General features: G+C 36.1%; 3 protein-coding genes across 6 annotated transcripts in view; 1 reads left to right on the plus strand and 2 right to left on the minus strand.

Moving 5' to 3' along the window:
• The window catches only part of slc35a3b (solute carrier family 35 member A3b), a 39,145-nt gene extending 32,787 nt beyond the window's left edge, over positions 1-6,358 (minus strand). Inside the window, exons 1-2 of one of the 2 annotated variants that reach the window (XM_016513797.1) lie at positions 6,195-6,358; positions 6,029-6,106 (exon numbers count right to left, since the gene is read on the minus strand). The gene's annotated coding sequence lies outside the window, so the exon portion shown is untranslated. The remainder of the gene's footprint in view (positions 1-6,028; positions 6,107-6,194) is intronic. The other variant, XM_016513796.1, reaches the window with a different exon arrangement.
• Positions 6,359-8,008: 1,650 nt separating this feature from the next.
• On the plus strand, positions 8,009-11,076 carry LOC107709332 (U3 small nucleolar ribonucleoprotein protein IMP3-like). The gene is made up of 6 exons (XM_016513781.1): positions 8,009-8,265; positions 8,416-8,523; positions 8,611-8,685; positions 9,107-9,200; positions 9,943-10,140; positions 10,921-11,076. The coding sequence occupies exons 1-6, from the start codon at positions 8,129-8,131 to the stop codon at positions 10,945-10,947; spliced, it is 639 nt and encodes a 212-aa protein (XP_016369267.1). The 5' UTR covers positions 8,009-8,128; the 3' UTR covers positions 10,948-11,076.
• A 121-nt stretch (positions 11,077-11,197) lies between these two features.
• LOC107709355 (vesicle-trafficking protein SEC22b-A) lies at positions 11,198-15,315 on the minus strand. 3 transcript variants are annotated; one of them, XM_016513809.1, is made up of 6 exons: positions 15,253-15,315; positions 14,294-14,400; positions 13,949-14,058; positions 13,570-13,730; positions 11,806-11,952; positions 11,198-11,701 (listed from the first exon to the last, which is right to left on the minus strand). In XM_016513809.1, the coding sequence occupies exons 2-6, from the start codon at positions 14,366-14,368 to the stop codon at positions 11,547-11,549; spliced, it is 648 nt and encodes a 215-aa protein (XP_016369295.1). In that variant the 5' UTR covers positions 14,369-14,400; positions 15,253-15,315; the 3' UTR covers positions 11,198-11,546. The 3 variants fall into 3 exon arrangements, with proteins under 3 accessions (XP_016369295.1, XP_016369296.1, XP_016369294.1); XM_016513810.1 differs by lacking the exon at positions 15,253-15,315 and adding an exon at positions 14,505-14,517; XM_016513808.1 differs by lacking the exon at positions 15,253-15,315 and having other exon boundaries at positions 14,294-14,492.
• Positions 15,316-15,839: the final 524 nt, after the last annotated feature.

Consider the following 15,839-nt stretch of genomic DNA (forward strand, 5'->3'; position numbering starts at 1 on the left):
TATCAGTGGCGCACGAAATGCGACGATGATGTAAGTGTCATTGCATTTTAATGCTTTTGTTAGCCTATCCAGTTGAACCCACTAGATGCGGCGCTGCTACGTTGTTCATTCAAAATATTGCAGAAAAAGAGAACAATCAATGCGGGGAAGATGTTGTTTACGTCAAAACCGAAACCAAGCCGTTCACACAGAACGCATATTTATCACATTTTCTAGAGGGACATCTATCAGCGTTGCACTCGGGTCTCGCACAAGAGAGCGGCATGTTTAGAAAGCTATGTAAAATTAATGTAAGTTCAACTTTTAAAAAACAAGACTCTATATCAAGACTTTATGGCGGTTTTCCCCATCTCACTGGATCTCAAGTTTTTAAATGAAGAAAGTACTCTTTGTGATTGGTTTTCGGTCCTTTGTATTAAACTATACATACATGCATGATGCTGTTTTGTTTCTAATTGTTTAAGCAACTTTATTAATTATATACAGTTTATAAACATTATTTTAAACATTATGCACATTTTTCAAAGATAGTCGTGCTATTTTATTATGTTTTGAAGAAACGTGCATAATATTTTGCTCGATGCGCCCTCTTGTGGCCTCGGGAGAGAAGCCAAAAGCTTTTTTTCCCCCTAACTGAAATCATGCCTTTTAAATTCGAATACAATTTGAATATTGATAATATTCAAGTAAAAAATTCGAATTTAGTTTTTCAGCCATTTTGACAGCCCTAGTGTCCACACACTGCTAAGACACATTTATATGCAGACACCATGTAAAAGTGAATTTTGCATCCAATGTCCCCTTTAAATTTAAAAGATTTGTTGTTGTAGAGTGAGGGGCACTAAATAATTTTTTCATGTTAACATTTTTTATTAAAGGTATTTTACATTATTTCTGAATATTTTCTTATACATGGTGCATTTTGTGTGTATTTTTTCTCTCTGACCTACCTGCCTGTGAACGCATGTATTTGCATACCTCCGCACACTCGATACGTCATCAGCACGTTCCATTACGCTATTGCAAACCGAGTGAGAATGGAAGATATTATTATTGTAATATTATGCGCTTTGTACTGTAATGTTTTCTCACCGGTGATTCAGACATGAGGTAATCTGACAGCGCTGCATTCAACCCTCCACCATCGCCGTCTCTCATCGTGTCGCTGGTTAGCCTCTGGTCTGCCTGTGCATGTTCATGAGTTTTGGAGGAGGCGTGGCTTTGGAGAGTGATTTGCAGGGAGAGTGGGATCTTATGCTTTCAAACCTAGCTTACTATTGCTAGCCTCTCCGAAATCACCTACCCTACCTTTAAGAGCAATAAGACACGAAATAAATCTGAACTGGTGATCACATGCTGACTGAGAGAGCCGCTAACTGTTCACAGCTTCATATGGCTGTCAGTCAGCATGAGAGCCGCAAGTTCATTTTCGTGCCTGTTGTACTTAACTCTTTTTTCCATCATGCACCTCCTGTGCTTTATTTTCTCATTAATGCATTATTTTCTCATTCATGCGTACCTCTGTAACGTGTCAGTATCTTCAAGCAGTCCTGTGCTCCACAGATATATGCGCTCACAACTCTTATTAAAATGTTGTCATTTTTAAAGTATTGGTGTTATGCCCAATTCTGACCCCCTGAGGTTTTAGGATTAGGCAATCAGGTAGTAACTTTAACGAGGGGGGTAATAATTTAGCAGGGGGTCGAAATTGGGCACAACACCAGTACTAATAAAATGAGAAATTGTACCATTTTCAACAGTGGGGTATTGCAATACTTTTCTAGTACCTGTATATCATGCAACATTAATGAAAAAATGTACAAAAATTATTCAAAATTTTTGGTAAGCTGCTGTACCCTGTGTGAGCGAAATCAGAAAGTTTTAGCCCAATGCAATAACATTAACTTGAATTTTCAGGAAAAAGAAAATCCTCTGAACCAGCTATTCGGCACTCCAGTCATGTCATGTTTATTTATATAGGGCTTTATACAATAGATTGATTTAAGGCAAGCAGCTTTCCGGTATTTAACATGGAAAAAAAAAAAGAAGAGTATCAGTGTTGTTTTCAGTTAGAATTACAACTTGATTTCCTGCTATAAAGCAGCTGTCCAGCGTGGAGTTAGTTAATGATAAAATATTTTTATTAGTGAATGAAAAAAAAATTCATATTACAGTGACGGTTCAGTTTGCATAAATTTAAGCTCAACCTAACTCTGGACTGTTTTGATCATTATAACACTATAAGGCTAATGTTAATGCAATAATTTATCCACAAAAAAAAATGTCTTATCACTTACCTTTATTTTGTTCCATATGACTTACAAAAGGAGATGTTAGGTAGATTGATGCATTATTCAGTCACTTTTTCATTAATTAAATGGTGAACGAGAAAGTCTCTCTGCCTATCATCTCATTTTGTGCGCCGAATATATTCATTGTATTGTATTGTAAAAAATAATTGTATAATAATTGTAATTGAATAATAGTAATATAATTGCTTGACATTTTCAAAAGCTGAAGTGATTACCTTGTTTTATTTATTAGTTAGAATATGTTTAACTCAATATTTTAACTAATTGTAAAAGCTGAATAATTGATCAAAGCCTACTGATTAATCCGTGAAATAATCAGCGATTAGTCGATTAAATGTTCTAATAATCGTTAGGTTAATCGATTATCAAAATAATCATTTGTTGCAGCCCTAAAGGAGGCATGCAAATTGTGCAATGCTGGGGGGCTCCAGGAACATTGTTGAGAACCAGTGTGTTACTGTAATGTTTAACAGATATTCACAATTCAAATTTACATTCCTTCACTTTCAAGAATGAATGTCTGGCACTCACAGGCATGAACAAAAAATGTTTTCCAATCAAATACTCTCTAAAAGTGCAATGCCCCTTCCCAAATACTACCTAGGCTGTGTTCGAAATTGCATACTTTCGAGAATAATAATTTCTTTTACAAAAAGTACTTATTTGAGTACCGTTAAGTGTTTCATATATATTATGAATGTGTGCAGTATGAATGAAATCTGGATGTACTATATTTGCCATGTTGTGGTCATGTGATCTACCAGCGTCAGTTGTGAGATCTGCCGGTTGCAGGCAGAGAAGGAATAAAGGGAAAGCCGTGAAGTTGGACACTTTCTGTTACCCTAGTGACACTTGTTTTATCACAGGTGAACTTTATTAAATGCAATATTTGTCAAATTCACAGACTTTTCAGACTTTTTCCATGAAGCAACAGAAACACTTTTCATTCAGTAATTTATGTACTGCTTAATACAGCGCCTGTATACAAGAATAAAGTTTAAAGTTATCATGACATTTCGAATATTGCCTTTCATGCAGTGTATAATGTAGCTGTATGTGAATGTAAACGATCTGCAAAGCTGTAAAGCTGAAAGTGCATGATAAATAAAGTTAGTCTCCCAAAAGAAAGAATCAACTCTGAACAGCCTGAACGAGTCGTCAGGAATTCGAATCCCACTTCTGTGATGGCTACACGACGCAGGGTAACACATTTGCATAATGCCCGCCTATGCTCTACGCTGACTGGCTGCAAACAACTTGACCCCGCCCACAAACACGTCATTTTACTGACGACTACTTCTCTAATCTCGGGGAGTTCAACGTGGGATTCACAAACGCTTGCTCTTGAAAGATGAGCTCAGTACCCATTTTATTTGGACCAACTGGCTTCACTGAATCACAACCTGTAAGTATGATAAATAATAGATGTTTATATTTTCTATCGAGCGTTCAAAATACAGAACTATGGCAGTGGACGTATTGTTTCCGACCAAGCGGCAACCTTCCGGTCTCTCTCTTGAAACAGTTTTGTAAAAATCGACGCGTTTCAAAAAGGCGGGGCATAGAGGAGAAACAATAATGTACAGTATGTGGAAAATAATGTGTTTTTTTTACTTTAAACCGCATAAACACATTTCATTACACCAAATACACAAAATAATGTTCTTTTTAGCAGCATCATATGACCCCTTTAAATGCATATTTTGAGAAAACAAAAGCGACCTTGCATGCATGTAAACCTATTGTAGGAGACACTTAAAACAATATTAGGAACCTTAAAATTGCATAATAGGGGCACTTTAACATAAGCCAAGGGTGTCAAACTCAGTTCCGCAGGCCCTGCAGAGTTTAGTTCCAACCATGCTCCAACACACATATTCCTGTAGTTTTCAAATAAACTTGAAGGACTTGATTAGCTGGTTCAGGTGTGGAGGCTGGGGCCCTCCTGGATCGGAGTTTGACACCACTGATATAAGCCAATACTATTCAGATGCCAATAAAGAGGGGTATATTTTTATCAGTTTTGATAAACATGACACAATATAACATTAAAGTAACAAAAAGTTTCTACTGTTATAGCAACGCAGATTTGTGGGAGTAAGCAGAACCAAAGGTGTCAGAATAAACATGAAACACACGTCATCGTTGTCATCAGAGAGTCTGGCCAATAAGGTGTGTCGTTGATTTGGGGCAACTGCAGCGCCCGACCTAGACAGCTAGTCTCATCTTGCTCTCACGGTATTTGAATCGAAAATTTCTAACCAGAATGCATTTGTCAGACATCATTCCATCTGTATGGCACTGCATTAAAGGGGTCATATGATGCTGCTAAAAAGAACATTATTTTGTGTATTTGGCGTAATTAAATTGTCGAATCTGCCGGCCGCGCCGCTCTCAAGCCCGCCCGCCTCCGCTCACTCTAGGCCGCTGTGTGTGACGCTGTTTCGTTGTGAAAGCGAAACTACTTTGTTTGGTCTTCCAAAAGAGGACACGACTAGAAATCAGTGGTTAAGTTGTATTTACAACACTGTTCCAGAACACTTCAACCCAAATATTCAGATGTGTGCAGCACATTTTATGGAGGACTGTTTCCTGATCCTGGGAGAGTAGACTACAATGCCGGCTGTTCTGACTCACAGACTGTAAGTACGTTTTTTTATATTTAAAGAATTTGCCACTGACGATTCAAACGTGATTTTTTGGGCAGTATAGAGTAGCGCTTGTTGTTTGTCATTTTTCCGATCACAAATGCTGACATGGTTTTATGTTTACGCGGCGCAACGCGGCGCGATGCAACGCAACGCTTAAAAAGACAGTATAAATCATTATAATCCGTAATTATGTCCCCACTGGATGCAACAAATGCCTTGTTTATAATGGGTTTTAATGTTTATGTCTCATCGCTCCGGCCGTACAGGGCATCATCACAATGTGGTAAGGGGCGTAACATTTCCGTCACACGCTTGAGGTATTCGGCCAATCACAACGCACTGAATAGCTGGCCAATCACAGCACACCTCGCTTTTCAGACCTATGAGCTTTGTAAAAATCGACGCGTTTCAGAAAGGCAGGGCATAGAGGAGAAACAATAATGTACAGTATGTGGAAAATAATGTGTTTTTTTAACCTTAAACCGCATAAACACATTTCATTACACCAAATAATGTTCTTTTTAGCAGCATCGTATGACCCCTTTAAGGGTAAGGGTAGGTAGGTACGGGTAGGTTTAGGGTAGGGGTAGGTATGGACATTAAAAAAAGCCTCAAACCACACGAATAAGATGCTGATAGCACAATCCGACATTTTCCGCTATCGATTTGTGTTACCTATCTTTAGCACAATCTGAGCGGGTAGCACAAATCTTCAGAACACCAGACACTTTACTATCCCACGAAGCCACAGGAGAGGAGTTGCGAAAGGCAGTAAAGCGACACAGCTGGTACAGCTAGGTCCAGTGACAACAACGTTATGCTGCATGTTGTAAATCCAGATTACATTCATACTAGAACATACTGTGTTTAGCAGCCCCAAAGTAACTACTTATTCAAAAGAAGCACTTACTCAGAGAGTCTATGATTTCAGACCTAGCCCTTTTGTCATGTTCTGACCCAGCCTCCTTATTTCCAAGGAAATGACCATCAATTGTTTATATAAAGAAAGGAAAGTGTCTACCTGCAACTAACGTTACACCACTGTAACCTGAAAGTGTACCATACCTGCTTTTGCTTGTGAGAAGCTTCACCTCAGTGTCATATCAATCTGATCTCTGTCACAAACCCTCCTTTGTGTTTAACCTGGAGTTTATTAAATGTACAAATGGTGAATTTACTTTCTGTCCTATCAGCAAAACAATAAAGATGTTTATTTGTAACGTTACTGTACCTGGTCTCACAAGTGCAGTTCAGATGTGTAGCGCTGAGTGAGCGTGGAGTCCATGAGAAATGCAGCAGATGAACGCAGCCCTGACTGATGTATCTCATTCATTTCATATAAAATGATTACTTCCTCAACCACAGTCACAGTCACACTTCCAGCGTAAGAGAAACTATGTTTGACAGTCATGTTACTGTCGGGTCGTGTCAGTTTCACCAAAACCTTCCAAATGGAGATGGGATTTTGCTTACAGTGACATCTTCAGTAATGGGTGTGTATTGCATGATTTATTTATTTTTTTATTTTTAAACAAAAATAATATTTTCATTATGACAGTCTTGGGAATATTAATGGGGTTTTACATCAGCAGAACATTCTAAAATTAGGTTTAAAATGTGCTGTATTGACTTTGTTACGATGAAATTTACCCAGAAGACAAGTAGAAATAAATTATAATAAAAAACTAACATAATTTGAATGAATATCTGAAAGAAAAATAATAGTTCTGTAATCTGCACCAATTTCTTAATATATTAAAAAGTAAGTAAATAAATAAATAACATCATTTCTGTGCAAAAAAAAATTTGTATTTGTTTAAAAACTTATTGTGATATTGTAAAGTAATTTTCTTTATTTTAAGTAATTTACTTTAATTGAACTTTACTTAGGATAAGAAGACTGTAAGGAGAAATCTATAAATTATTCATTACTCATGAATTAAATGCAAATTGTTTTGGTGATATTTATAAATATTTTTTTATTTTTTTAGTTAGTTATTTTTTATCGATTAATCACAATTAATTGCATCCCAAATAAAAGTTTGTGTTTACATAATATATGTGTGTGTACTGTGTATATATATATATATATATATATACACACACACACACACACATACATTTATATATTTAAGAAATATATGTAATATATATTTATGTATAATATAAATCGTATATAAATATGAATATATGTATACATGTAAATATTTCTTAAATATATACATGTATGTGTGTGTATTTATATTTATATATATATATATATATATATACACAGTACACACACATATAGTATGTAAACACAAACTTTTATTTTGGATGCGATTCATTGCGAGTAATCATTTTGACAGCATTTATTTTATGATTATTTTAAAATCATTTTTATGTAGCCTAACACACTTTGAATTACCACTGTGTATTAAATGTGCTATATAGCCTAAATAAACATGCCTTGCCTTTGACTTCCGTTATTGTTTGTTGCTTAATTTAGTAAATACTGGATTTGTTGACGTAGAAATAATAATTTAATAATAATAATTTATGCATTTAGCAGACGCTTTTATCTAAAGCGACTTACAGTGCATTCCGGCTATACATTTTTTACCAGTATGCGCGGACATGAAACTTTTTATTCATCATTAAGATTTTAGGTTAAAATGTATATGTTAAAATTTTTGCCTTGCATTTACCTTTATTCATGATGTGAGTGTGTGTGTGGTTGCTCGAGTTTGGGTAAAGTACACAAGGATTTAACGTTGAACAATGATTAAGATAAAATATTAAGTAAAACAGAGAAATATACTAACATTTAAATATATAAAAACAAAATGTATGCTTTATATTATGCGTATTATGCATTACACTTTCATTTTACCTTTTTTTTTTTTTTTTTTCTGTTTTGTACGTACTGTAATCCTTGTTGTTTACTGCAATAATAATAAAAAAAAAATTACATTTTCATTTTATTATTGTGAAAATGCATCACTATATTAATGTTGTTGTCTTTCTCCTCCTGACCTCTGGGCGGCAGTGTCGAGCTAAGCAGCCGCGCATTCCTTACAGTAAAACACAGTGAATGAAAAGCACGCGTGTGAAAGCTAATGTGAGCATTATAACTAGAGAAAAACAACACGCGTTGTGTTAAATATAGTCGGTCTTATTGGCAAAATGGTTCGCAAATTGAAATTTCACGAGCAGAAACTCTTGAAGAAAGTCGATTTTATTAACTGGGAGGTTGACAACAATTTACACGAGGTTAAAGTGTTGAGAAAATATCATATTGAGAAGAGGGAAGATTACACCAAGTAAGTAAAGAAAATAACGTAACCTAGTATGTATATTTGTCTTAAGAAAATATATCTTTCATGTATATATTTTAGTGGAAGTGAATGATAGTGTCCGTCTTCAGCCAAAACATGACTTATGAATCTAATACGTTTATGATCTCTCGTTAGATACAACAAACTTAGTCGAAATATCAGAGAATTGGCACAGAAAATACGGGACTTGGACGAAAAGGATGGTTTCAGAGCTCAAAGCACAGCCCTTTTCTTGGAAAAACTGTAAGTTTGGGAACCTCTGGCTGATTTGTGGACACCTGAGCTGCAGTCATGTCTAAAGATAGCATGTATTTTCTTCTTGTTTTGCAGTTACAGTGTCGGTTTGATCCCCACCAAACAGAACCTCTCTCTTACGAATGAAGTCTGTGCATCTGCATTCTGCAGGTAAGATGCTCTGCAACATTTGATCATGGATGTTGTAATAAAGTGTAAATCGAAAAACAACACGACGTGCAGAACAGGTCAAGTTAAGTTGCAAGAAAATAGTAGGCCTGTCACGATAACAACTTTTTGTTGTGCGATATATTGCCCTAGAAATAATTGCGATAAGCGATATTATTGTCATATTAAAGACCATTTTATGCCACTGACTATATAATCATAATGTAACAGCATAATAATGCAAGAAGGCCTACACACTTCCAAATGACAATAAACTTTAAATTTTTAAGAATATTTAATATATTGCGTGATAAGTCGATATATTGATTATTGCGACAGGCCTAGAAAATAGTCTTATTTTTTTTGTTCCTTCTGCTTGTTTCTTCTCTGTACTGGTTTTTCCGATTGCTGTCATTTTCTGCAGGAGACGGCTTCCCACAATTATGCTGAAACTGCGTATGGCTCAGAACCTGAAGACTGCCATAACCTTCATCGAGCAGGGCCGTATCCTTCATCATAAATCACACTGAACTCTGCACACTAGGGTTGCAAAGGGGTGGAAAATTTCTGGTAAATTTCCGGAAACTTTCTAAAAAGTCCCTGGAATATTCCAAAAAAATCCTGGAAAGTTTCCAAAATTTCTGGAATATTTCTGAAATTTACTGGAAATTTTCCACCTTTTTTGCAACCCTAGTGCACACACAGACACACACACGTTATCTGTATTATACAGATGTATGTATTATATACATATTATGCCTGTTTAATATGTATATACTATCTGCTTCAACATTTAATGACTTGCTGTAATTTCTATAGTTAGATTTCCTTGATCTCTGAATATACTGGATGTTCATTTAATTTTAAAGGAATAGTTCAACTAAATATGAAAATTTGTCAAAACATTTACTCATCCTCAGGCAGGGCCGTTTCTAGCCGCCCCCAATTATATATTATTATATTATATAGAATTATTTTCTGACACCAGTTGCTTGTCACATTCAAATTGGTTGTCATAGTAACGACACTAATTTGTGGAGATTCAGTGCATTGAGTTCCACAAATCTGAATGCATTATTTGTAAATTGACTGTTAAGATAAACATTTTGCACAATTTAGTATCTGTAATATCATTGTGTTGCCACTAGATGCCTGTATAGCCCTATGTAACAATCCCTAGTGGCGAAGACATTGCACATAATTTACACATAAATCACACATAAATTAATTTTATTACATTTTGATTTGGATACTATATTTTTTCTGATGCCCATTGAAGACGAAAAAAAGAAAAACCACATGATGTTAATTTTAACCTATAAACTTTTCAGTGAATCTGTGGCAACTGAAATGTATCGTTATTATGCAATACTGTTAACTTACAGGAGTATGGAAGACTTTGTCACATGGGTGGATTCATCCAGGATCAAACAACATGTCATGAACTACAATGATGAGGTATGTTAAAGTATATTCTGAAAATCATCCTGTAGAGTTTATGCATTACTGTACAAAAGTTTGGGGTCAGTGATTTTTAAACATTTTTTAAAGAAATTCCTTATCTCAATTATGTTCACCCAAGCTGCATTTATTTGATTAAAATACAGTAAAAACAGTAATATTGTGAAATAATATTAAAGTATAAAATACCTGTTTTCTATTTGAATATATTTTAAGATGTAATTTATTCCTGTGATGCAAAGCTGAATTTTCAGCATCATTACTCCAGTCTTGTGTCACATGATCCTTCAGAAATCATTCTAATATACTGATTTGCTGCTCAAGAAACATTTCTGATTATTATTAATATTGACAACAGTTGTGTTTTGTGGAACAGATTCATCGATGAATAGAAAGTTCAAAAGAAAATAATTAATTTGAAACCGAAATCTTGTAACAATATAAAAGGTTTTACTGTCACTTCTAATCAATTGAATGTCCTCGCTGAATAAAAACTAATTTCTTTAAAAAGAAGCACTGTGCACAAACCTTTTATTAATGAAATTAGTTAAGGAAAATGACATGCATCCCTCCCTGTGTGAACTAATAGTCTGTCATCAGACAGGTTTTTTAAAGGCACTAAAATTTGTAGAATGACATTTTTATATATGGTGTAATCATATAAGCGCCGACAGAATCTGATTTTATGCTGTTAAGAAATTATTAAAAATAGCTATAAAACCCATTTGAACTAATTGCTCATTTATTTACACTACAATTTTGTTTTTGTTCTTTCAGCGAGATGACTTTGACCTCATTGTCTAAATACAGTAAGAAATTTGGATTTCAACCAGAAATGGTCAGTGCATCAAGAGCAGCTGTTCGTTTGTTATTCATCAAAGAACAAATGTATATATTTACACTCTGTCAGACATAAATGACCGATTATCATCTGAGTGAATGCGTTGAGTGTGACTATTTTGTAATGATAATTGTAAACAATAAACCATTACAGTTCATTTGTCTGAATTTACTCTTTATGTTCCTTGAAAAGCGCCTTCACATTTGACATAAGTCACAAATTAAAAATATATTTGACATAGTGGGCTCTTAAATTCTGTCCCAACGAAGATGTACAACTTTTTCTCCAGATACAGATGTGATTTCCTATAAACTCCACATGTACTTTGCATAGCTGTTATCAACATCCTGAACATATACAAGGCAACAAGTACATCATTAACACCTACACGTTACAAAAAAAGTGTAAAAAGACAACAGCATGATTAACTCGACAAAACTCATTGACCGCTACATTCAGTGTCTCAAACAGACACAACCTTAAGGCCAGAACAGACTCTCTGGTGTCTGAGCCATTTTTGTGAGTGAGGCCCTGAGAGTTTCTGCTTGAATTTGTCATACATTCACAGCCACCAGAAGCGCACATAAACAATGAGTGTGATGAAGATCACGGCGCCGGCGGCCACTTTAGCATAGGTGGACCGAGTGTTGAGGTACTTTGCATCGCTGCGGTACTTCTTAGAAAGGCTGGACAGATTACTTGCTTTGGAATCCAAGGCTGCAGAAAGAACAGAGAATACTAAATAATACTTCTACAAGTGGTTTTGTCTTACTCAAATGAGCTCAAAAGACTGAAACCGGCTGCAGCATGTGTTCACTCACCAGATAACGCTTCTCCACGCTGGAGCACTTCCTCGATATTAGCAACCATGATCCTCTGGACATCGTGTAACTCTGAATTGATGCTGCCCAGGTTTCTTCGTGCTCTGCTGTCGATGTAAGACTTTTTGGTTTTCTGAATGTATGTGTCTGGAGACAAATGGGATATCATTTGATCTACACGGTCAACCAACTAATTTGCCATGTAGCTGACACTTTTATTCAATAAAACGTGCCATACTATAAAAACGGCATGCTGAAGTAACCCACAAAGAAGTCTCTTATGCTCACCGGGGCTGCATTTATTTAAAATAACGGTTTCCTATTTTATTATATTTGAAAATGTAATTTATTGCTGTGATGCAAAGCTGAATTTTCAGCTTTGATGAACAGGAAGTTCAAAAGAACCGCATTTTTTGAAATAGATATCTCTTGTAGCATTATACAAGTCTTTACTGTCACTTCTGATCAATTATAAATGCATCCTTGCTGAATAAATGTATTAATTTTTTTAGAAAAAAACTAATCCTACTGACCCCAAACTTTTGAATGGTAGTTTATATAAACTTTAATGGAGTTAAAGGGTTAGTTCACCCAAAAATGAAAATTCTGTCATTAATTACTCACCTTCGTGTTGTTCCAAACCCGTAAGACCTTTGTTCATCTTCGGAACACAAAATAAGATATTTTTGATGAAATCTGAGGGCTCTCTGACCCGATGATCGACAAAGTAGTCCGTGTGACATCAGTGGTTCAACTGTAAAGTTACGAAGCTACGAGAATACTTTTTTGACGTCATCACGCCGGATCCAGGTCAGCACCGGCGCCGCCACACGCTCGCTTCATGATACTGTCATGAACGCGCGTCCACAAGTGACCCAGTAAAGACGAAAATGTGGAATAAAGTCGTTATTTTTGTTTTCTTTGCACAAAAAAGTATTCTCGTAGCTTTATGAAAGTGCCGCTTTTCTATCGCAAATGTGCCAAATCTGCTGATGTAATTACAACCGCTAGGTGATAGAGAGGGGGAGGTCGGGGGAGAACTGAGCTCTGGTGCCTCCATTGGTTAAAAAAAAAATTAGCCAATCACCATCGAGTGTTCACTTTCAGCGCTGAGGAGTGTTGAGAAAAGAAACCTCGTAAGGTAGGCTAGCCTCCCTTCTGATATCAACCAATCATCAAAGAGACGTAAATTACGTGATATTAGTTTGAACGTCTGCCGCTGCGCTGATAATGTACCAAGTACTTATGATGAGTAGCGATATTGAATATTTGATCGCCAACAGATTTACCAAGCTGTCATTCAAACAGTATATATACAAATTTAGGGAAAACAGCCTAAGCTGGATATAGGCTGATGGATGTTTGCTTCAAGTGATAGGCCAGGTAAGTGAAATTATATTATCTTGCTGTATGCATGTCGTTTTCTTTACGTTTTCTCACTAAAAGCAACCAAAAAGCCATTTTAAAGTGGTTAAGCAAATAATAATAATAATCGGCAGGGATCCCAGACCAATACAATTAGTGTGTCTCCTCTATTTTAAAACCCACGAGCTGCCACTGGTAGTTACCTTGCTGTCTATGGGAGGGTCAGAGAGCCCTCAGATTTCATCAAAAATATCTTAATTTGTGTTCCGAAGATGAACGAAGGTCTTACGGGTTTCGAACAACACGAGGGTGAGTAATTAATGACAGAATTTTCATTTTTGGGTGAACTAACCCTTTAAATTGTGCTTTCAGATCGCACTGATATAAGATGTTTCTCACCAAATTCGATAAAAGAGTACGGCCGTGACACTGAAGGGACCTTTGTCCCGTACTGCTCACTGAATTCTCCCTCCAGATCCTCCAGATAGGCAAACGCCAGTTTCTTGGGGAATCCTGCTTCACATAAGGCCAAGTAACACACTCCTTTCTCAATGACGTAACTGGAAAACAAGATGGGTTTATGAAGTGTGATGTCAATCAACCACAAACTATTTTTTGTTTCTCTTTTTTTTCATCTGTCAGGCTCTGAAGGGTTAAAATGACCACAATTTCTTTGAATTTCATTTCATTGTAATTCTATTTCCCTAAATTAGAATTATAACTCTATACCCTGTCTGTTAGCAGGCACTGTCAGCTCAGTGTCAGTGTCAGTACTTACTGAAAGGACATGGCTCCCGCCTCTAAAGTACAGCGCGCAGGACTCTGCTCGTTCAGTTTTCGGCAAAGCTGCTTGGCTTGACTCTGGTATCTCTGTAAGTCTCGCCCTGACTGTAAAGATCATTACGGTAATGTATTATGTAAAAGTACTATACAATCAAAATAGCAAAACAGAAGAGCAATAACAGACTCTTTAAGTCACTGAAACTTCTGAATGAACTCTCTCATTTACATCATGTATACTTTGTACAAATGTTGTAGTTTGTTGCGTTGACGTGGGTTCATACCACTGATCTATGATAGAGATATTATTATCATTATATAGATATAGATTGCTCGTTCTTACCTGCTCGTCCTCTTGCATTGATGCAGCGAGCGGCAGACTGTCGGCGACACGAACAATCATCGTCAGCAGCACCATTTCGCCTGTTGTCTTTGCTCTTCAACTTCGGTCTGTTTTAAAGTGAAGCGATCGATTGTTTGACTGAATGGCAGAAAGTGACACATTTGAACTGACAGCAGAGTTCAGATGAGTTGGCCGGAAGAGGGTGTGTTACCTCAAATTCTTCCCGGCTTTCGCATTCCAAAGGTTCCGATTATTTATTTATTTAAATAAGAAAAATATACAAACAATTATAAATGGTTGTACAATGATAACATTTTTTTTTGCATTTCTGGGATTTTTGTGCCCAAAAGAGATATAAAATTTTCTAGTATGAAATCTATAAATAACTATTTTTTTTAATATCTCTTTTGTTATATAATATGTTGTGTTATGTTATAATATATATATATATATATATATATATATATATATAATATAACACATACTGGGCCGCATGAAGTGGTTTATTATGCCCTTACCTCATTCTGTGTTCATAATTGAAATAATTCCGAGTGAAACGTATCTTTGTGTTACGACCATTGTTGTTGTCCTGTTCTGGTGAACGTTACCAACAAATCACATCCAGTTTGATTTAATGTGCATCAATAACAGTTTGAGGCTGCACATGATCGGGATGATCTGCAATAGGAGTTAAGCTAGCCGTTTGTTTATTATTTGGTTATGGAGTGTTTATTATTATGCACGTTCTCTGCTAGGCCACATTGCTCGCTTGCTGCAATCTGAGTTATGGAAGGAAAAGCCGTCATGGGTGCTCTATGATGAGTATTATTAATATTTTTTGCTTTTAGGCCATTTTTGTTAGTTCATGTTTCCTGCACAAACGTATCGCACAGCGCATCTTTATGTGAGAGGAACAGTTGTCACTTGTGTTTGTGTGTGGTGTGAGTAACGCTTCTCACCTCTGAGAGCGATTAGTTCAGCCTCATTGGATTGCCTGCCACTGCTCGCAGCTCTTTTGATGCCACACAAGGGCCCTTTATGAGCCAGGCTCCAGCTGGACGTGCTGCATCTGTGTTCTGATTGGATGATTCTCTTGCTCGAGAAATGACGTCTTCGAGCGATTATAAAAGCCTGCTTTTAGGAGACAGATTGTTTTAAAATCGATGACCACGTAAAAAATGTGCCTTTATATATAATATACATTTGCCCATTTTTGTTAAGTATAAAGATTATGGTGGAGTGTTATAATAGTATTTACACATTTAAAGGGATAGTTCTCCCAGAAATAATAATTCTGTAATAATTGCGGAACATTAAAGGTGGGGTAAGCGATTTCTGGTAGCCAATGTTGATATTTGAAATCACCACAAAGACCAGTTATTAGTCAGGCCTTTGGCCACTGGATTTACAAAAATCATTTCAGGTTTAAGAAATGTTCCAACACTGCGTCAACTACTGATGAAAACATTAATTTTTATTTGAATTATCACTCAGTAGGTTATTTAACCATCTATTGCAATGTCTTTGGAAGGCTTTTGTCTTTCAA

This window comes from Sinocyclocheilus rhinocerous, unplaced genomic scaffold (assembly GCF_001515625.1).
Source record: "Sinocyclocheilus rhinocerous isolate Xijiao unplaced genomic scaffold, SAMN03320098_v1.1 scaffold2341, whole genome shotgun sequence".
NCBI classification, from domain to species: domain Eukaryota; kingdom Metazoa; phylum Chordata; class Actinopteri; order Cypriniformes; family Cyprinidae; genus Sinocyclocheilus; species Sinocyclocheilus rhinocerous.

Coding starts and splice junctions, on each gene's coding strand:
- LOC107709332 (XM_016513781.1), top strand. CDS start 8,129: ATGGTTCGCAAATTGAAATTTCACGAGCAGAAACTCTTGAAGAAAGTC. Junction 9,201..9,942: donor AGGGCCGTATCCTTCATCAT/AAATCACACTGA, acceptor GATACTATATTT/TTTCTGATGCCCATTGAAGA. Junction 10,141..10,920: donor TCATGAACTACAATGATGAG/GTATGTTAAAGT, acceptor TTGTTCTTTCAG/CGAGATGACTTTGACCTCAT.
- LOC107709355 (XM_016513809.1), bottom strand. CDS start 14,368: ATGGTGCTGCTGACGATGATTGTTCGTGTCGCCGACAGTCTGCCGCTC. Junction 14,059..14,293: donor CAATGCAAGAGGACGAGCAG/GTAAGAACGAGC, acceptor TGATCTTTACAG/TCAGGGCGAGACTTACAGAG. Junction 11,953..13,569: donor GTACTCTTTTATCGAATTTG/GTGAGAAACATC, acceptor ATTTGTCTCCAG/ACACATACATTCAGAAAACC.